The sequence below is a fragment of the Mustelus asterias genome, chromosome 2 (genome assembly GCF_964213995.1).
Source record: "Mustelus asterias chromosome 2, sMusAst1.hap1.1, whole genome shotgun sequence".
NCBI lineage: Eukaryota > Metazoa > Chordata > Chondrichthyes > Carcharhiniformes > Triakidae > Mustelus > Mustelus asterias.
Genome location: NC_135802.1, coordinates 129,553,607 through 129,573,596, shown reverse-complemented (window position 1 = coordinate 129,573,596; position 19,990 = coordinate 129,553,607). Strand labels below are relative to the sequence as shown.

The following is a 19,990-nucleotide window of genomic DNA, read 5'->3' as shown; positions in this document are numbered from 1 at the left end:
AATACCCATCTTTATCATTCCGTAATGGTCATAGCGGCTTTGTGAATTTTCCATTTAATGTTCTTTCTCATTCCATTCATTAGTTTAGCGAAAAAGAAAATTTAACCAGTGGCATATTATATAACTATTTCAAGATGCATGCATTTTTAGGAGAAGGAATTGAGAAATGTGATTATCAATGAAAAAGGAGCAGGCTTGTTGTGGTTTTTATTTCTTTGATAGTGACTGAGCAAGTTGCCCTTTTAATAATTTTGCCTGAATAGTTTAGTTGCAGTCTTTCTATTTGCCTTTTTCATTCTGACCCCAACCCTTCCCAATTATGCACTTAACTAACATTTCCCATCCTCCTCCTGTCCCCACCCCCATCTTGTTGCCAAATGGTTGATGTATAACCTTCCAAATGTGAATTCACCTGAATTTGCATATGCAGATTGCGATAATTACAAAATGCTTACTGCAGTTCAAAGCAAATACTTAGTGTAAAGTCAAGCACATATTGGCTGTATTTAATTCAATTCAATTTGGGGTCTCTTTTCTCCAAGCCATCAGCTGATCAGAGCCTCAAGCTGCTAAACAACAAAATACTACGTGATTGTTATGCTTTTCTGAAAAGAACGTAATTTAAAAAAAATACTTTGAGATATGTTCCATAAAAGGATACTATTTCCATATTTAAATGTATTGAGGGCTCTGAATTTTTCCAAAAGGAAAGATTTTATCAGATGCTGTTCAATGGCTTGCAGTGAAACAAACTGAGGGATTGCGTGTTAATTCAACTCTGTTCACTCATGTCCTTGCTCCTCTATACTGGCCACTGATGGATTTCAGCTGTGCATTGTGTGAGCAGATTAAATGTTGCTGACAGTGATTGATAGCTGGACTAAACTCCTAATTTGCTGATCAGTCATATGAGGAGCTGGATTAGATTTTTCTCTTAATGACTTGTAAGGATTTAAAGGCTGAGGAAATGACACAAGATGATCCCTATGGCTCATGTTCTCAACTGTGAGCTAACAGCGTATTAAAACTTTGAACCTGTGCAAAAGCCGTTTCCCTGTAACAAAAATGAATGTTTTTGGATCACGTGTACAGAGCTAAAGAGTTTGGGATTCAAGAAAGAGAAACTTTAATTTGCAGCAATGTAGAAAACTTTCAAAGAGAGAGGATTTGCATGGCAGGCTGACTTAGAATCCCTACATGCAGAAAGAGGGCATTTGGCCCATTGAACTTGCACTGATATCAATCCCACCCAGGCCCTATCCCTGTAATCCCACGTATTTACCCTGCTAATCTTCCTGATACTAAGGGGCAATTAAGCATGGCCAATCCACCTAATCTGCACATCTTTGGAGTGTGGGAGGAAACCAGACCTGGAGGAAACCCATGCAGACACGGGCAGAATGTGTGAACTCCACACACACAGGCACTCAAGTCTAGAATTGAACCTGGGTCAGCACAGTGCTAACCACTGTGCTGCCCCATGACTGACTCTTATCTAAAAAAGGAGCACAATTTGTCCACCCAGGTTGACAGAAGTAAAATAAAAGCTGTTGAGATATTTTAAATAGCAGTTCATTTTCTGATTGACCACAATGACATCCTAGTACAATACCAGAATTTCAGTATGTGTTGATGGATAGTAAGCTCATTGTATTAAAAAAATGCTGTGCTTGGCCATCCATCTATGATTTACTCAGCCTTTACAGTTGGGTGCTACGTAGGTATCTAGGCTGTTGCTGACACTGATTGAGGGAATAAACAAAATGTTTTTGATCCAATTATATTTTTTAAAATGCTTGCAGGCTCTGGATATAGCAGTTTCAATAAAGGAAAAGTTTAGTCATTCAGCTAGAGCAGCATTTGAACCTGTCATTATGTAATAACTGATGGAGAGAATTTGGAGCAAAATTGATTGACATTTTCTAGCAGTTAACGGGGTAAAGTATTCATCCTGTATTTTTTTCGGCGTTTTTGCTCAAACTTCCCTTGAAGTACTTCTCCAACCTTGTTTTAATTTTATTACTGAATTTAGATCCTAATTGGATGAGTATTACAACCTGACTGCCGAAGTTTAGCTCACTTACACTTTGAAGTTCACTCATCATGGTAATACCTCAAATTGTGATATTTTGAAATTGGGCTTCTCATGGCTAATATGTGGATAAACTGGTACTCTAGAGGGATTTCCTGATTGATCTAGGAACTGATACAATAGCTCCAGGTTTTGCCTAGGCTATATCAGCATGGCAGATGGCTGAATGTTAATTCAGCATTTAGCTACATATTGATATTTGTTCCCTTTTTGAGTTTGGTTGAGGCTGGAGCTTTGGATAGGTAATAATTAAACCTCCAGTCGGAAGTAATGATCCTCTTGGAAGGAGTGATCATAGCATGCTAACGTTTCAAATTCAGATTGAAAGAGTGAAGACAGTTGCATACTAGAGTTTGTGTTGGACAAAGGTAATTATGCAGGCTTGAGGAAGGAATTGGCCCCAGTGGACTGGTCAAAAATATTAAAGGGCAGGGCAGTTGAAGAACAGTGGCAAATGTTTAGGGAGATACTAAATACCTTTCAATTAAAGTATATTCCTGAGTGGAAGAGGAATTATCGGTGAAAAATCATCCATAGTTTAACGAGGAAGTAGAGGATAACATGAAGGCGAAAATTAGGGCATATCATACTGCAAAAGTTAGTGCCACTCTGGAGGATTGGGGGAACTTTAAACGTCAAGAAAAGCAAAATCAAAAGAGCCAAGATGAACTACGAAAGGAAACTAGCAGAAAACATAAACACTGCTACCAAAAGCTTTTATAAATATATTAAAAGAAAGAGAATAGTGAAAGTAAATGTTGGCCCTTCCCTTGAGAGGATGATGATGGTGAGGTAATCATGGGAAATGCAGAAATGGCAGAGGCACTAAAACAATATTTTGTCTGTTTTCGCAGTGCAAGATGATTTTTTTTCACAAAAACTGCATTTACTACAGAGGATTTTGGTGAAACTATTATAACTAGTGAGAAGGTAATAAGTAAACTGATGGAATTAAAGGCATCAGTCCCCAGGGCCTGATGGCTTGCATCCTAAGGTATTAAAGGAGGTGACTGCAGAGATAGCGGATGCATTAGTTATGATATTCCAAAATTCCCTGGATTCTGGAAAGGTACCAGTGGAGTGCTAATGTGACACTCTGACTCAAAAGGAGTGAGGCAAATAGTCCTGAAAGTGGTGATCAAGGTGGGTCTTGGTATCTTACTGTATTAAAATTTTAAATGCAGATGTCAGTGGAAAGGTGAGCTATTCTCTGACTTTTCTTACAGTATCATCTCCAATCATTTCACTGTATTTATATAAATACAGGAATTGCATCCTGATTTCTTGCATAAAATTTAGGAAGACTGAACCTTTTAATATTATATAGGGCTGGGCTTTTACCAAACTCTGGCCCCCATCATGATCCCCAGTAACTGAAGCAGAAGTGACCTCATTCATGGAATATGCTCTCGTGCTTGTGTTCACAGATCATTATGATGGTCTGTGTATTGCAGAACAGGAATTTTGGAACTAGTTCAATTTATTTTTTTGCTGAATGTCTGAATTTTGGTCAGTTGGAGAAAGCCTCTAGGGAAGACATTTAGATACATGCAGTCAACTGTGGGCAGTGAAGAATTTTAACATCCAGATCTTTCTTCCCTTTGGGATGAAGAGTTTCAACCTTTCAGTGAGGAGAAATTGTTTAAGATTTATTAGTGCTCAATTTCGTTGTGTTTTTTTAAATAATGAAAACATTTAAAATGTCAAGCCTTCTAAAATGCTAGTCATGTTACTTGATGGCCTCCAGCAGATGCTATACTCTGATTTCAAGTTGTAATTGTAAAACAACCAGGGATGTTTGTAACGATGCTCCTCTAGTTCCTGTTAGAACCATAGAACCATACAGCACAGAAACAGGCCTTTTGGCCCTTCTTGGCTGTGCCGAACCATTTTTCTGCCTAGTCCCACTGACCTGCACCTGGACCATATCCCTCCACATCCCTCTCATCCATGTACCTGTCCAAGTTTTTCTTAAATGTTAAAAGTGAGCCTATTCAACCTTTCTCTGTAACTCAGTTTCTCAAGTCCCGGCAACATCCTTGTAAACCTTCTCTGCACTCTTTCAACCTTATTAATATCCTTCCTGTAATTAGGTGACCAAAACTGCACACAATACTCTAAATTCGGCCTCACCAATGTCTTATACAACCTCACCATAACATTCCAACTCTTATACTCGATACTTTTGATTTATAAAGGCCAATGTACCAAAAGCACTCTTTACGACCCTATCTACCTGTGATGCCACTTTTAGGGAATTATGTATCTGTATTCTCAGATCCCTCTGTTCTACTGCACTCTTCAGTGTCCTACCATTTATCTTGTATGTTCTACCTTGGTTTGTCCTTCCAAAGTGCAATACCTCACACTTGTCTGCATTAAACTCCATCTGCCATTTTTCAGCCTATTTTTCTAGCTGGTCCAAATCCCTCTGCAAGCTTTGAAAACCTTACTCACTGTCCACTACACCTCCAATCTTTGTATCATCAGCAAATTTGCTGATCCAATTTACCACATTATCATCCAGATCATTGATATAGATGGACCCAGCACTGATCCCTGTGGCACACCACTAGTCGCAGGCCTCCACTCAGAGAAGCAATCCTCCACTACCACTCTCTGGCTTCTTCCATTGAGCCAATGTCTAATCCAATTTACTACCTCTCCATGTATACCTAGCGACTGAACCTTCCTAACTAACCTCCCATGCGGGACCTTGTCAAAGGCCTTACTGAAGTCCATGTAGACAACATCCACTGCCTTCCCTTCATCCACTTTCGTGGTAACCTCCTTGAAAAGTTTCTGGGACTTATCCACTCCCGTACATGTAGTCAAAATATTGCTGATGTGATCAAGCTGGTTATTGTCTGTAATATTCATAATACGTGGATGAAAAGAAAGACTTGCAGGTATAGTTTATTTTATGACCTCAGCAATTTTCAACCAATGAAGTCCAGAAGCTCAGTCATTATTGCTTTGTAGAAAAGGTGCATATTCTCAAAGCGAGCTCCCACAATGTGATAATGATCACATAATCTCTGTATTGTTTGAGGGTTAAATGCTCCAGCATTCATCCTCAAGTCTACAGATGTTGAAATTCTTTGAATCTTGAATACTTTTATTGAGTTGGCAATCACTGAAATACTGTGCTGGAGTTTCATTTGCAAAACAGAATCTTGCTGTATTATCGTCAGATATTGCAACAGTGCACTGTTGCATGCAAATACAAAAGCTTTAGGATAGTCAAATCGAATAAATACTGGCCTCTAAGGGGTCTCAAAGTCAATTGCCTTTCTAGGTCTCCATAGCTAAATGAGGCACGTGATAGCTGCATCTACTGTTGTAATGTGTTTAATTTGCAACTTAAAACTTAATTTGTCTTGAAATTGCTGTCTTTCTTTCAGTTGATGTCTTGTTTTTACAACATTTAAACAAGTGAAATGGGGATCTGCAAACTATGACTGAGCAGCTACTATTCTCCAATGTATAGTAGATATAGTTTGTTTTTGTTCCTTTAGAGCAGAGGATGTTGGTGTGTGTCCCCTGGTCAAACATGGCCAAACTTGTGAAGTAACTAGCTGGATGCAAGTTTAAATGGAAAATTTCTGACAGCTGTCAAGAGAGGCGAGCAATTATTATTTCTTATCCTTGTTGGGACGAGATTATGCCAGCTTTTATGAAAAAAAATGCAATTGCTTCATCATTGTGTATTACGTAATGCGCTTACTGAGTTTGCAGTTATATAAGCATGTCCTTGAGCCAACTGGAATTGAATAGAGCCTATATTTTTTTTAAATCCTTGATGTTAGCTCTGAAAGCCTGTAGAGGAAAACGTCTTGTGACTAGGAAATGACTGATTTGACATGGTCATTAGGCAGAAACTGCCAGGGAGGGGGCTGACTGAAATGGACCAAAGAGCAAAAGAGAACTTTTCAGTTTGTCACATCCAGGGAAATGCTGATTCAAGCAAACTGGACTTCACGAATGCAATTACAATGGGCGCACAGTCTAGCCTTCTCACTTGGCAACTGTACAGCATTTGAGAAATTCAAGGGCAAGAAACCATAACTAATGACTATAAAGCCCATGTGACCACAGCAAAAGCAGCATGCTATCACTGACGTGCAAAAGTGTTTGCCAGAGTTCAGGGCTGATCTTGATGTGTCTTTGTTTTTTGATGTTCCATACAGTCTTGGCTGTATGGGTAGCTGCACTTCTTATCAGCACATATTTTTTAAAGTAGTACCGCCGGCATCAAATAATCTCTTCTGTTATAATCAAATGTTAAAGTAAATACATTATCCAAAGACTAGCTGACCTTTATTACTTTCTACCCCGCCCAAGATTAAAGTCAAAGTACATTGTCTGCTGAGTTTTTAACTATCTGGCTAATAGAGTGCCGTACTCTCTCCCTCAGTATCCTCTTCCCTTCTGGTCTCTGGTCCAGCATGCACTTTGTCTGCCCTTTTGCCACCCCCACGGCCTCCTTCATTGTATATATCTTCATCTCTTCTTTTGCATTTGGTTAGTATAGGGGTTGAAGGAAAGAGAAATGCAACAAGCCTCTGACTTTCAGTTTTTGTAAATTTTTCTTTGTTCTGCTGGAACTGCTTTTTGTGTCAGGGAAGGATGTTCATCCAGCAGAAGGAACTCTTTGGTTACAAGCAATAAAATAAAACAAAGCTAACTTCAACAAGTAAATCAAAGAAAAAAAGTTTAATAAAGGAACTTCATTACTCCAACACTTGAGGCCACTTCCTGGGCCAACCAAGCTCCCACAATTCCCAACTGCTACTTATTTATACGGAGTCAGCTGACCCTCACAGTATGTTACCATTGGTCATATTATAACAGATCCAGTGTTATCCTTAGTTACATTCTAACAGATTCCCTTTTTCAAATTAATTTAAGACAACCGTCCATTGCTACCAATGTTCATCCAACAGAAGGAACTCTTCAGTTGCAAGCATTAAAATAAAACAAAACCAATGACAAAATCAAATTTAAAAAGTTTAATAAAGAAACTTCATTACTTCAACACTTGAGGCCACTCCCTGGGCCATCCAAGCTCCCAAATTTCCCAACTGCTCTTATTTATGCTGGTCAGCTGACCACCACATAATTTTGTCATTGGTTACATAGTCTACCAGGTTAGCTGGTCAGCTGACCCCCTCAGCATGTTACCATTGGTTACATTCTAACAAAGGGGATGTTCCCCAGTTGCTGGAACTGTGTGTAACACTAGGCTATTTGACTGGGCAGCATCACAGTCCAATTCAAACTTGTCCACTCCCAATGCCTCTACTGTTACCAGTCACTAAGAAGGTCAGGAGTGGGAGTCAGGAGTTATTCCCTTCCTCTCTGGTTCTGGGTTATGAGAACCAATTTTATGACCCTGACTGACTGACATCAATAGATCAGCTCACTCAGCATAGACATGTAATCAGTACCTGCTGGTCTGTTCAATTTAGTGCTACACCAGGGAAAGCATTTATTCAGTTGGCTATTGCGTGAGTCAGTGTACTGCAGTCATTCATGCCAGCATCTCAGTTGCACTTGACATTGATAGCTGTTTTGAGTTAACATTTGGAATTATTAAAACTTGCTATTGGATGAATCAATCCTTGAATTCCTTGTATAGTGTTAAATTAACGATATCAGGTAAACAATTATGTGCACATTACACATAATCCACCGTTTGTTACCCTTTGGGGAGTACAGAATGTTTTTTTGTCCAACATTATTTTTCCAAGGTGTATGTTTACTTGGTCAACGCACAGACTGAATAGCTGAAAGGCGGGCAGTCTGGATACATTTCCAGAGCAGGAGGGATTAAAGGCCTAGTCAAAATGGTCTGCAACCTAGCTTTTCATACTGCACTGCCGTGAGCTCATTGCAGATGCATTTCACTGCTGGCCTTTTTAAAAAAATAATGAAGCAACAGCTAGCATGCTGCATAGTTTGCAAAAGTGTTATTTAAAAATTGTTCAAACCTGGAAATAGTGTATCTGAAACACCTACAGGGTTATATAAAAGGGAATATTTACCCCGTTAGAATGATAAATGAAATAGTTGCAAAGAATGGAAATTTAAAGAGTTTAAATTTACACTCCTCCTAAACTTGAATCTTAATGGTCCTGTACAGAAAGAGGCCATTTGATCCCTCAAATCTGCATCAGTATTTGTTCCACATAAGCCACCTAGTGAAATCCCATGCTAAATTGACCATGCAAAGTTACCCCTTGGTGTTCAAAAATGTGTAGGTTAGGTGGATTAGTTATGTTAAAAGCATGGAGTTACAGAAATAGGGCAGGGGATTTGGCCTGGGTAAGATGCTCTTCTGAGAGTTGGTGCAGAGTCTCTGCACTGGAGGGATTCTGAGATTCTCTGAGTAAATGATGACACTTTGTGGCCAATGCAGGTTGATTCCAGTAATTGATTCTTCGTTTCAGGTGTTCTGTAATTTGGTAGATAGATTTCAGTTCTTTTTCCATTGGCAATCCTTCTGCTGGTTTATCGACTGTCAGATGGAGTTTTAGTTCCTGCAAAAGCTGTCTCCATTAAGGACAAATGAACATAATCATTTTATCAAAAAACCAGGGTATAATTGCCTAGTCGAGAGTATACATAGGAATGCCATCAAAGGACCCTGGGTATAATTGTCTAGATGTGCGTGCGCGCCTGCATTCGTTAGTCCTTAGTGGAGATGGGAATCAGTTTCCATATAGTTTCACAAGTACTATGCCTGGAAGCACATTCCATTGTTCCTTCAAGGAAACCCCTGCAGTCATTCTTGTTGTTGGCTAGCTGTACATCTCAGCCATCTCTGGATCTATGTCCACTTTTAAAATCTAAAACTCAAGTCTTTTAAAGTCTGATGTTTCCATGAATAATTCCTGGGTTTTTTTCTCCATCACCCTTTAATCCATTTTAAACGTCTGTCTAATAGCCTTTCAGAAGTACTTATGGACGGTACTTCAACAGTGATTGATAACAAAGCATTCCAAGTTTTTACCACCATCTTTGTGAAGCTTTCTTTGCCCTCCACCGCCCCCATTGCCATTTTAACTTTTAAGATCATAAATTTGATTTGTGCCCTCCCGTTTGTTTTCAACAATCTGTTATTGTTCTTAACTTGCTATATTTTGAGGACCACTATCAGTGGAGGAGGATTACTTAACTTACTTAACTGACCTCTTCCTCCTGTTTTAGATTCATATGAACCTGTGCTATACATGTTGCTATTGCTTTTATTCTTACAGAAAAGTGGTAGTTCATAGAAATCATAGAATCCCTACAGTGCAGATGGAGGCCATTCGGCCCATCGAGTCTGCACCGACAACAATCCCACCTAGACCCTATCCCCGTAACCCCACGTATTTACCCCACTAACCCCTCTAACCGACGCATCCCGGGACACTAAAGGGCAATTTAGCAGGCCAATGCACCTAACCCGCACATCTTTGGACTGTGGAAAGAAACCGGAGCACCCAGAGGAAAGTCTCTGAGATGGGGAGAACATGCAAACTCCACACAGACGGTGACCCAAGCTGGGAATCAAACCCAGGTCCATGGAGCTGTGAGGCCGTAGTGCTAACCACTACCCATGCACTTTTGTTAGGTAGCTCAATTTAGGGCAGTACGCTGGCGGAGCAGTCAGTTTTATGATTGCATCGTAGAATATATTTTGTACTTTTTAATGTTTCAATCTGCATTTGAGCCAAAATATTTAAACCTAGCAATGCAGAGGATATTCATTAAATTAGCATATTTTGATATACTGACCATGTACTGTTACTTGTGTCTATAGGACTACGATGATGGAATTCCGTGGTCAGAAGAGAGAGTTGTCCGAAAGGTCCTTTACTTGTCGTTGAAGGAATTTAAGAACTCGCAGAAGCGGCAGTACGGTGATATAAATGGGAGCAGTGATGATAAAACACATGGGAAAAATTTGAATGGTAAGTGAATAAAGACACGAGTGACGTCACTGTAGGTTAACTTGCATTTGATAGTAGCAGTTTAGTGAAATTCCAATAAAATTCTGAGTTCCAGCCAAATTGGCAAATGGATCTACATCCAGGATAACATCAGACCCACACACTCTGTAAAATTGGCCGCAGGTTTGATTGTTTTTTTTAGCATAACTTTTTAAAATAAAATGTCAGTTTGTAACTAAATACCAGAAAACTTTCACTTCACTTAAGATTTTAATTGGAATGATTTGTTTTTGCAAGGTTCTATAATTCTCAAAATGTCATAGATGAAATTGATTGTAATTGAATTGGAAATTGACTTCATCAATGCCGTGTTAGCTATCGTGCTGCAAAAAGCACCATACCCATTTCAAAACCTTCAATATATGAGTAGGTTAGCACGCCAATCTAAGCAAAGTGAGTAAGGAAGTCAGAAAAAGAATTGAGACAGAAATTGTGCAAAATGCACATACAAAATTACTATGACATTGTTGATCTTTGTATCTTTCTCCCTTTCACCTCCATCTACCCCTGCACTCCCAACGTACAATTACCTCCTTTCAACTTGTAAATCAGATGACTTTCCCCAGGAGTTGTATTTTAGCAGCTCGAGAATACTCTTCCATTATTTTTCTGCGGTAAACCAGCTAAATAAAAACCCCTGTGTGGTAACTTTTTGACTTCAACATATTCTGTAAAGAGCTGACTAAAATGGCATACTGCACTTAGTGGCTTAATTAATCTTTTCTACAAGTTTATTATTATTATCTTGTTGGGATTTGGACTCCATACTAATCACCAGGGTAAGAAAATTCATGTTGGGGGATAACCTTATTGGTAAAAAGACAATAATTTAGAATGCGAACTAATAAGGTTTATTAGACAACAAAGATTAATACTTTTCACTAGTTGAGGCATGGCACAATACATTGTCTTTCCGTGGAACCCAGAATTTCTGTGGTCTCTTGGTTCCTTGAATCTACTGGCTTGACTGTCAACATGCTTCAAGGTTTTAATTTATTCAACTTTAGCATATGTGCAAAATCTCTTTTGTAGCTCTAAGACTTCACCTCTAATTTCTCAGTCTACCTTAACAGCTGTAGCTGCATCTCTCTCTCACTATATCACTCTTTCTCACGATTGTTGAACCTTTATTACAACTATTAATTTAGCCCTCATGCTGGATTTTACTACTGATTTGGATTTCTTGCGCAAACCCTGGTGACAATTACAATAGTCACCCCAGCCTATGACAATCGCCTGTGATGACTGGCAATGACTTGTGCAAATGCCAACTTCCTAGCAAGTGCACAACTAGTTTCCAAGCAAGAGTCCTAAGCATTTGTCAGAGGACACTAAATCCCTAGCAAATGACTCTACCGATCCACCCTTTTTATACCCCTTTGCAGCTTTTTCAAAATTCAGCCTAAGTTGTGCACTTGTGTCAATACAGCTAATAACTTCTAACCAAATGTTTGCAATTTTGGACCAAAGGGAAGAGTTTCTGGTTTCCTTTCAACAAGCTAATCTTGTACCCTTTACTTACAATTCTAGCCCTCATGCCATCCTTCCAGCCAATCAAAAGCTCAGTTTTGGTTTTTGCTTACTGCTAATGCTAGATTCACTGGAGTCCAAATGTGAAACTGAATTCCAAATACAATCTCAGTTCATCTATGTTTTTCCTCCTCAAAGCTACGTTATAGTATTTTGGCACTTGGCAATCACAACTTACTTAGCAGTATGTAAAAATTAAAATTTTTCATCACTAAGCTTATGTTCAGTCCAATTTGGTAACTTTATCTCTCAAATATTTCTGAGGTGAAATTTAACACTGTAATCTGCCCAAGTTATAAAATTTAAAATGCTGATGGCCTGTTTTATGGCTTTATTTACTACTACTGCAATTTCGGGGTGAAGTTTGAATTTTGAACTTTCAGCACGTTTCCATTCACTATATACAATCTCTCTCCCCCCCCCCCCCCCCCCCCCCCAATTTATAACACCCAATTTACCTACATTAAATTGCACCTGATACCCATCTATTCTGCTAACCTGTTTGCATCTTGCTGAAGTCTTTTGCAACTCTCCTCCCCAATTGCCACATCCCCTACTTTTGCATGGAGGCACATTTTTGAAGTTATGTCCTTTTATTTCCAAGTTCAAATCATCACTATATACAATATGCACTCAGGATTGGGCTTCTAATCCAATATAAATGTTACTTAGTTATTCGACTCCTATCCATCAACCAACTTTCTATCCATGCTATTGTTCAATGCTTTCCAAAAGCCTACGTGGAATTATTTTGATGACATTCCATATAAAAGATCGTCACTTCAAAAAGAGAGTTCTGTTAACTTTATCATGAATTCTTGATGGCTATCCTTGATTAACCTATGCATTTCTAAATAAATGCTCACTGATTTTATCTCTCAAATTATGGATTATGACTTGCCACAATGGATAGGCGAATTAGTTTGTAGTTACCAAGTTATTATTGTTTTAGAGCAAGGGGAAGGAGTCTAATCCCTAGTTTCTTAGCATGACTAGCATATTTTGAAGATTTATAAAATTGTAGCCAGATCCTTGGTTCTTTTCTGACTTCTTTCAAAAGACTCTGTGTATACCAGGGCTGGAGACTTGTCCATCTTGAGTTCTGCTGAGAAACAATTTGTAACCAAGTCCTTTTCTGCACTACCTCCTATCAATTGTTTCAAGTCATTTGGTATATCTATTATCTCTCCTGCCTTATTTGTTGTTACAAGACTTGGCCCTTTTTTTTGAAAATGATTTTTCAACTTTCAACTGACTGGAACTTTTGCAATTTGAACTAAGAGCAAATGTCTCACCTTGCAGATTAAAACAAAACCTTTCTAGAAGAGAAAGTTCTCCAAATTTTTCCCTCTTGGAGCCTTGAATTTTCAAACAACTGGCCCATAGCTTCAGGAATTTACAAACAGCTAGGTTATTTAGCTGTGACCTTAAAGAGAAAGGCCAAATGAACAACATCAATACCTTGCACCAGATCCCAAAGGACATCTAAATAGTGTTACCTGCCAATATGAGCTCAGTAAGGTAAATGTGCATTTGTCACATGCTACATTTATAACTTCATTTAATAACAACATACTGTTGTGATAGCAAAGCTGATGTCATGTGCAATGAAAATATTTGGTATCAAAAACTGGCTTATGCCTTGATGACCAAAAGAGGAATGTATAGCAAAAACAACAGTTTGTATTTGTAAAGCATGTTTAAGGTATCCCAAAACGCTTCGGGGGATGTCACCAAACAAAATTTGACACTGAGCCACATAAGGAAATGATATAACTTGCTTAGTCACATTAGCACTGACAAATGATAAACTTGCCTGAAACTTTTCAGTAAAACTCAGCTTTATAAATTCTAACGTTGAAGTTTAGATTAAGGAACAGTTCCTTTCATTTTAGAAATCTGCCTAGTTATGAGCAGGAATCAGTGGTTTGTTGTCCTGAATTGTGAGATTGACACTTAAAATAGATGTAATCTTGACTATTAATTTCAAGTGCACAGAAATAAATGAATGAAAATGGTTACCATTTTCAGATACTTTACCAATGATGGCAGAAAGTCATACATCCAGTGCAAAAAGGGAAAACAGTTGCAAAATGGCTCATCCATTTCAAAAATCTTACAAATCGTTTCTAAACACAATTATCTGCTCGTCCAAAAGGATATTTCAGTTTTTTGGTGTGGTATGTCACTAACACTAATGGACTTCCTGGCACATGTGTTGCAGGACAATTAGTTTGGGGTCAAGGGGCACAACTCTTGAGTGGAGACCTGCTGTTAATTTTCAATTGTGTTTAATTGTATTCTGGTAACTAGTGATTCAATTGTGCCTCTAAATAGACACAGATGTAAACAATGGTCTTTGGATTGGGAGGTGCATGTTTGCCATGTATAACTCTAAAATATATGGGGCGGCACGGTGGCACAGTGGTTAGCACTGCTGCTTCACAGCTCCAGGGACCTGGGTTCGATTCCCGGCTCGGGTCACTGTCTGTGTGGAGTTTGCACATTCTCCTTGTGTCTGCGTGGGTTTCCTCCGGGTGCTCCGGTTTCCTCCCACAGTCCAAAGATGTGCGGGTTAGGTTGATTGGCCATGCTAAAATTGCCCCTTAGTGTCCTGGGATGCGTAGATTAGAGGGATTAGTGGGTAAATATGTAGGGATATGGGGGTAGGACCTGGGTGGGATTGTCGTCGGTGCAGACTCGATGGGCCGAATGGCCTCTTTCTGTGCTGTAGGGTTTCTAAGATATATGCTCATTAAAGTGTGTAAAGATTGGCTTGAGTTCTTTCCTACTGTTGGAATATGACACATATGACTTATAAACATGGCTGCTATTTGGTTTTCTTCAGCTTTTCTGTCTTCATTCAAGGGATGTGGGCAGTGGTGATGAGCTGCCTTCTTGAACCGCAGCAGTCCATGTGATATAGGTACACAAGTGGTGTTGGGAAGGGAGTTGTAGGATTTTGATTCAACATCAGTGAAGAAACAGCAATCTATTTCCAAGGCAAGATGTTGAGTGACTTGAAGGGGAGTTTCCAGGTGGTGGTATTTCATTGTATCTGCTTCCCTTGCTCTTTTGGATAGTATTGGTTGTGGGTTTAGGAGGTACTGTCTAAGCAGCCTTGGTGAGTTCCTGCAGTGCATCTTGTAGATGTACTCACCGCTGCTACTGTGCGCTGTTGGTGGAGGGACTGAATAGCACCCTGTCCACAAACAATCAAGCAGGCTGCTTTGTCCTGGATGGTGTTGAGGTTTAGTGGAGAGAATTCTATCACACTCTTGCCCACACTCCACATTCCATCATACTTTAAGTCAAATTCTGTTAGAAGTTGGTCATCAGCAATTGATGGCTCTGCATGATTAAAACAGATGTGAGACCCATAACAATCTCCTGCTTTATACTGAGTGTGCAGTAGATGGGATATACTAGGGATAGAACATAGAACAGTACAGCACAATACAGGCCCATCGGCCCTCGATGTTGTGCCGAGCTTTGTCCGAAACCAAGATCAAGCTATCCCACTCCCTATCATTCTGGTGTGCTCCATGTGCCTATCCAATAACCGCTTGAAAGTTCCTAAAGTGTCCGACTCCACTATCACAGCAGGCAGTCCATTCCACACCCCAACCACACTCTGAGTAAAGAACCTACCTTGGACATCCCTCCTATATCTACCACCATGAATCTTCTAGTTATGCCCCCTAGTAACGGCTACATTCACCCGAGGAAATAGTCTCTGAACGTCCACTCTATCTATCCCTATTATCATCTTATAAACCTCTATTAAGTCGCCTCTCATCCTCCTCCGCTCTAAAGAGAAAAGCCCTAGCTCCCTCAACCTTTCCTCATAAGACCTACCCTCCAAACCAGGCAGCATCCCGGTAAATCCCCTCTGCACTCTCTCTAATGCTTCCACATCCTTCTTATAGTGAGGTGACCAGAACTGCACACACTATTCCAAATGTGGTCTCGCCAAGGTCCTGTACAGTTGCAGCATAACCCCACGGCTCTTAAACTCAAACCCCCTGTTAATAAAAGCTAACACATTATAGGCCTTCTTCACGGCTCTATCCACTTGAGTGGCAACCTTCAGAGACCTGTGGATATGAACCCCAAGATCTCTCTGTTCCTCCACATTCCTCAGAACCCTGCCGTTGACCCTGTAATCCGCATTGAAATTTGTCCTACCAAAATGAATCACCTCGCACTTATCAGGGTTAAACTCCATCTGCCATTTTTCGTCCCAGCTCTGCATCCTATCAATGTCTCTTTGCAGCCTACAACAGCCCTCCACCTCATCCACTACTCCACCAATCTTGGTGTCATCAGCAAATTTACTGATCCATCCTTCAGCCCCCTCCTCCAAGTCATTGATAAAAATCACAAATAGCAGAGGACCCAGCACTGATCCCTGTGGTACACCGCTGGTAACTGGTCTCCAGTCTGAAAATTTTCCATCCACCACCACCCTCCGTCTTCTATGAGATACAGTAAGAAATTTAACAATGCCAGGTTATAGCCAGTTACTTATCCAATCAGCCAAATTTCCCTCTATCCCACACCTCCTTACTTTCTTCATGAGCCGACATGGGGAACCTTATCAAACGCCTTACTAAAATCCATGTATACGACATCAACTGCTCTACCTTCATCTACACACTTAATTACCACCTCAAAGAATTCAATCAAATTTGTGAGGCAAGACTTACCCTTCACAAATCCATGCTGACTAGCACGGATTAAGCTGCATTTTTCCAAATGGTCATAAATCCTATCCCTCAGGACCTTTTCCATTAACTTACCGACCACCGAAGTAAGACTAACTAGCCTATAATTACTAGGGTCATTCCTATTTCCTTTCTTGAACAGAGGAACAACATTCGCCACTCTCCAGTCCTCTGGCACTATCCCCGTGTAAGAAGTCTCACAACACCAGGTTAAAGTCCAACAGGTTTATTTGGTAGCAAATACCATAAGCTTTCGGAGCACAGCTCCTTCGTCAGAAGGAGCTGTGCTCCGAAAGCTTATGGTATTTGCTACCAAATAAACCTGTTGGACTTTAACCTGGTGTTGTGAGACTTCTTACTGTGCTTACCCCAGTCCAACGCCGGCATCTTCACATCATGACTATCCCCGTGGACAGTGAGAACCCAAAGATCAAAGCCAGAGGCTCTGCAATCTCATTCCTTGCCTCCCAAAGAATCCTAGGATATATCCCATCTGGCCCAGGGGACTTATCGACCCTCAGGTTTTTCAAAATTGCTAATACACCTTCCCTCAGAACATCTACCTCCTCCAGCCTAAGAGCCTGTATCCCATTCTCATCCTCAAAAACATGGTCCCTCTCCTTGGTGAACACTGAAGAAAAGTATTTATTCATCGCCTCCTATCTCTTCTGACTCCATGCACAAGTTCCCACTACTATCCTTGACCAGACCTAACCTCACCCTGGTCATTCTTTTATTTCTCACATAAGAGTAAAAAGCCTTGGGGTTTTCCTTGATCCGACCCGCCAAGGACTTCTCATGCCCCCCTCCTAGCTCTCCTAAGCCCTTTTTTAGCTCATTCCTTGCTACCTTGTAACCCTCAAGTGACCCAATTGAACCTTGTTTTCTCATCCTTACATACACTTCCTTTTTCCTCTTGACATTCAACCTTGTTTGCGAACCATGGTTCCCTCACTCAGCCATTTCCTCATTTAGAGTCCCCCACCCTCCCCCCTCCTCTAACCTAAAAAAGAAGGACTCGGAGTGAGAGCAGGTAAGCTTTTTTTTCACTGGTTCATAGTGAAATGTTATGTTCTCCACTGCATATTAACCCTGGTGTCCATGGGTTAATTCTGTTGGTCAATATGTTGGGTAATATATTCTCTGGTCAGGCATATGATTTGGGTTTATGGAGGTCTGTGATGAAGTGCAATCTTTCAGATTATTAGCTACTTTATGGAGTACATTGTGAGGTTGCTTTTTAAGTTCTTGAACAATACAATCACCTTGATCCAAGATTTGAAAGGTTCTGAGGGAAAGGGTTGAATCCTAATTTTTTTTAAAAATTACCTTCATAGAATAGTACACTATAATGCAATTCTGTGTGTGCTTCATAGCAATGAGTGTATTTATATGCAACAAAGTTTTAATTTCAAGTTGATAGGATGTTAAGATCCTCTAAACATTTTCTGTGTTTTGTTGATTGCATTACTTGTGGAATGGGTCGTTCTTCCTATCAGCCATAAGACATCAGAGTTTGACTTGTGCTACCATAATTTCCTCAACTACTGTTTCCATTGAGTATCAGCAAATCTGGCAAAGGGAAATAAGTGACAAATGCTTGAAAGAGTGGAAAACAAAATGTTAATAGTAACATATCTATCCACATAAAAGAATACATAGAACATTCCCTCTTCAGAATATCTCTCTCTCGCGCGCTCTCTCTCAAGCAACCTGGGAATATTGAGGCCCAATTTATTAGATTTTGGGATGTGAGCATTGTTGTGATTGCCCAGCATTAATCGCCCATCCCTAAATTCCATAGAACCATAAAATTGTTAGTGCAGAAAGAGGCCATTTGGCCCATCGAGTCTGCACTGAGTCTCCGAAAGAGCATCCCACCCAATCAATTTAGCATGGTCAATCCACCTAACTTGCATATTTTTGGACTGTGGGAAGAAACTAAAGCACCCGGAGGGGAAACACAGACATGGGGAGAATGTGCAAATTCCGCACAGTCACCCAAGCCTGGAATCAAACTCGGGACTGTGGCGCTGTGAGGCTGCAATGTTAACCACTGTGCCGTCCCAAGAGAAGGTGGTGATAAGCCACTACCCCAATGAAGCCCATGTGGTGTGATGGCCCAGCTGACAGCCTTAATGAAATTTTATATTTTGGTACCTAAGTGAGGAACCTACCATTCTGTATGGATCAAGTAAGTTGTATGTAAATCTGCTGAACTATTGAAGACACCTGAAAACAAACTTCAATTCACAGTTGGAATACTGTTTGCATTATTAAGCTGGACTGAAATCATAATGATTTCACTTTAGGTATATTGTTCTTGGTGGGGGAAGGGAGTCCCAATTTTGCTTGTTTTTACTCTAAATTCCAATGTGTGGAGCAAGAATATAGAGGCCAGTTAGTGGGAATGTCTGAAATTAAGCTGTTGATTAAATATTTGGCTGAGTGTTGCAAATAACGTTGTAAACCAGTTCAGATATCCCTCATTGCAAATCCTGGAGATCACATTCCATTTTAGTAAAAGTTGGAAGTATAAATTGTGTAAAGGTGCCCTTGATTTATTCCTCAGGCTCTGCAATATTTGTGCACATTGTCATATTGCAGTGTTGGGAAAGTCATCAAATAGATCATGGGTCAAATTCGGTTGATTAATAGGATTTAATCTAGTACTCTGCCAAAAACTGAGATGCATTTGTATACTTTCGCCAGCAATCATGCATGCTGATATCTCAACATCACAGAGCCATTCTGAGAAGAGAATAGGCGAATTTGCATAGCAACTAAAATCAGATAGCCATGATGTGGAGATGCAGGCGTTGGACTGGTGTGGGCACTGTAAGAAGTCTCACAACACCCGGTTAAAGTCCAACAGGTTTATTTGGAATCATGAGCTTTCGGAGTGTTGCTCCTCCCTCAGGTGAGGAAGGAGCAGCGCTCCGAGAGCTCGTGATTCCAAATAAACCTGTTGGTCCAAAATCAGATAGGGAGTTATCTAGGCTATGCTTGTCATTAGTGATGTCCTGGAAACCGCTGAACTGCCTGAACATTCTGGCATGGATCCTATGTAACAGCGGTGGGTGAAAGAAAGGTTGATGAAGAAATTGGAAACTCTCAGTGGGTGAAAGAAGGGTTGAGGGAGAAATTGGAAACTCCATAAAGGGAGCATTGATGCTTTTTTTGTTGTCACATTCTATGCTCCAAAAAAGTCAGTTTTCAACTTTCTTGATACACTTCTGTGCCCAACCAGCTGAAATGAGTGAAGGCAAGTGGCTTGGCTACTTTGTTGGAATCAAAAATCATCCTCGCAGTAGTATTAATGGGCATCCTATTACACCAATACACTAATGTGCTATAATTAAATAATTGGATATAGTGAAGTATTATGTGATGACTTTTGGTCACTCCAAATTTTCCCATCCTACCTGTGACAATGTCTGCCGCTGGCAGGAACGAAATCCTAGCCATGGTCTTGGGTCTTTTGCCATTTGGCAGAGATTGTTCAGTGGTTTGTTTTAATTATTTTCTTTGTAATTCTCTCCATAATTTTTTGTTTTTCTGTGTAAACATTTGAAATAAATGATTTTTTTAATGTTCTGCAACATTGCAGTTTTCACAATTGAAAATATCTTAGTTCGTGT

The 19,990-nt window shown here is 40.0% G+C and overlaps 1 protein-coding gene across 2 annotated transcripts in view; it reads left to right on the top strand.

Moving 5' to 3' along the window:
• The window catches only part of LOC144511281 (protein Jumonji-like), a 444,126-nt gene that overhangs the window by 183,957 nt on the left and 240,179 nt on the right, over nucleotides 1–19,990 (top strand). For both annotated transcript variants that reach the window (XM_078241463.1, XM_078241483.1), the window contains exon 2: nucleotides 9,903–10,053. In XM_078241463.1, coding sequence (XP_078097589.1) covers nucleotides 9,903–10,053 — 151 coding nt within the window. The remainder of the gene's footprint in view (nucleotides 1–9,902; nucleotides 10,054–19,990) is intronic.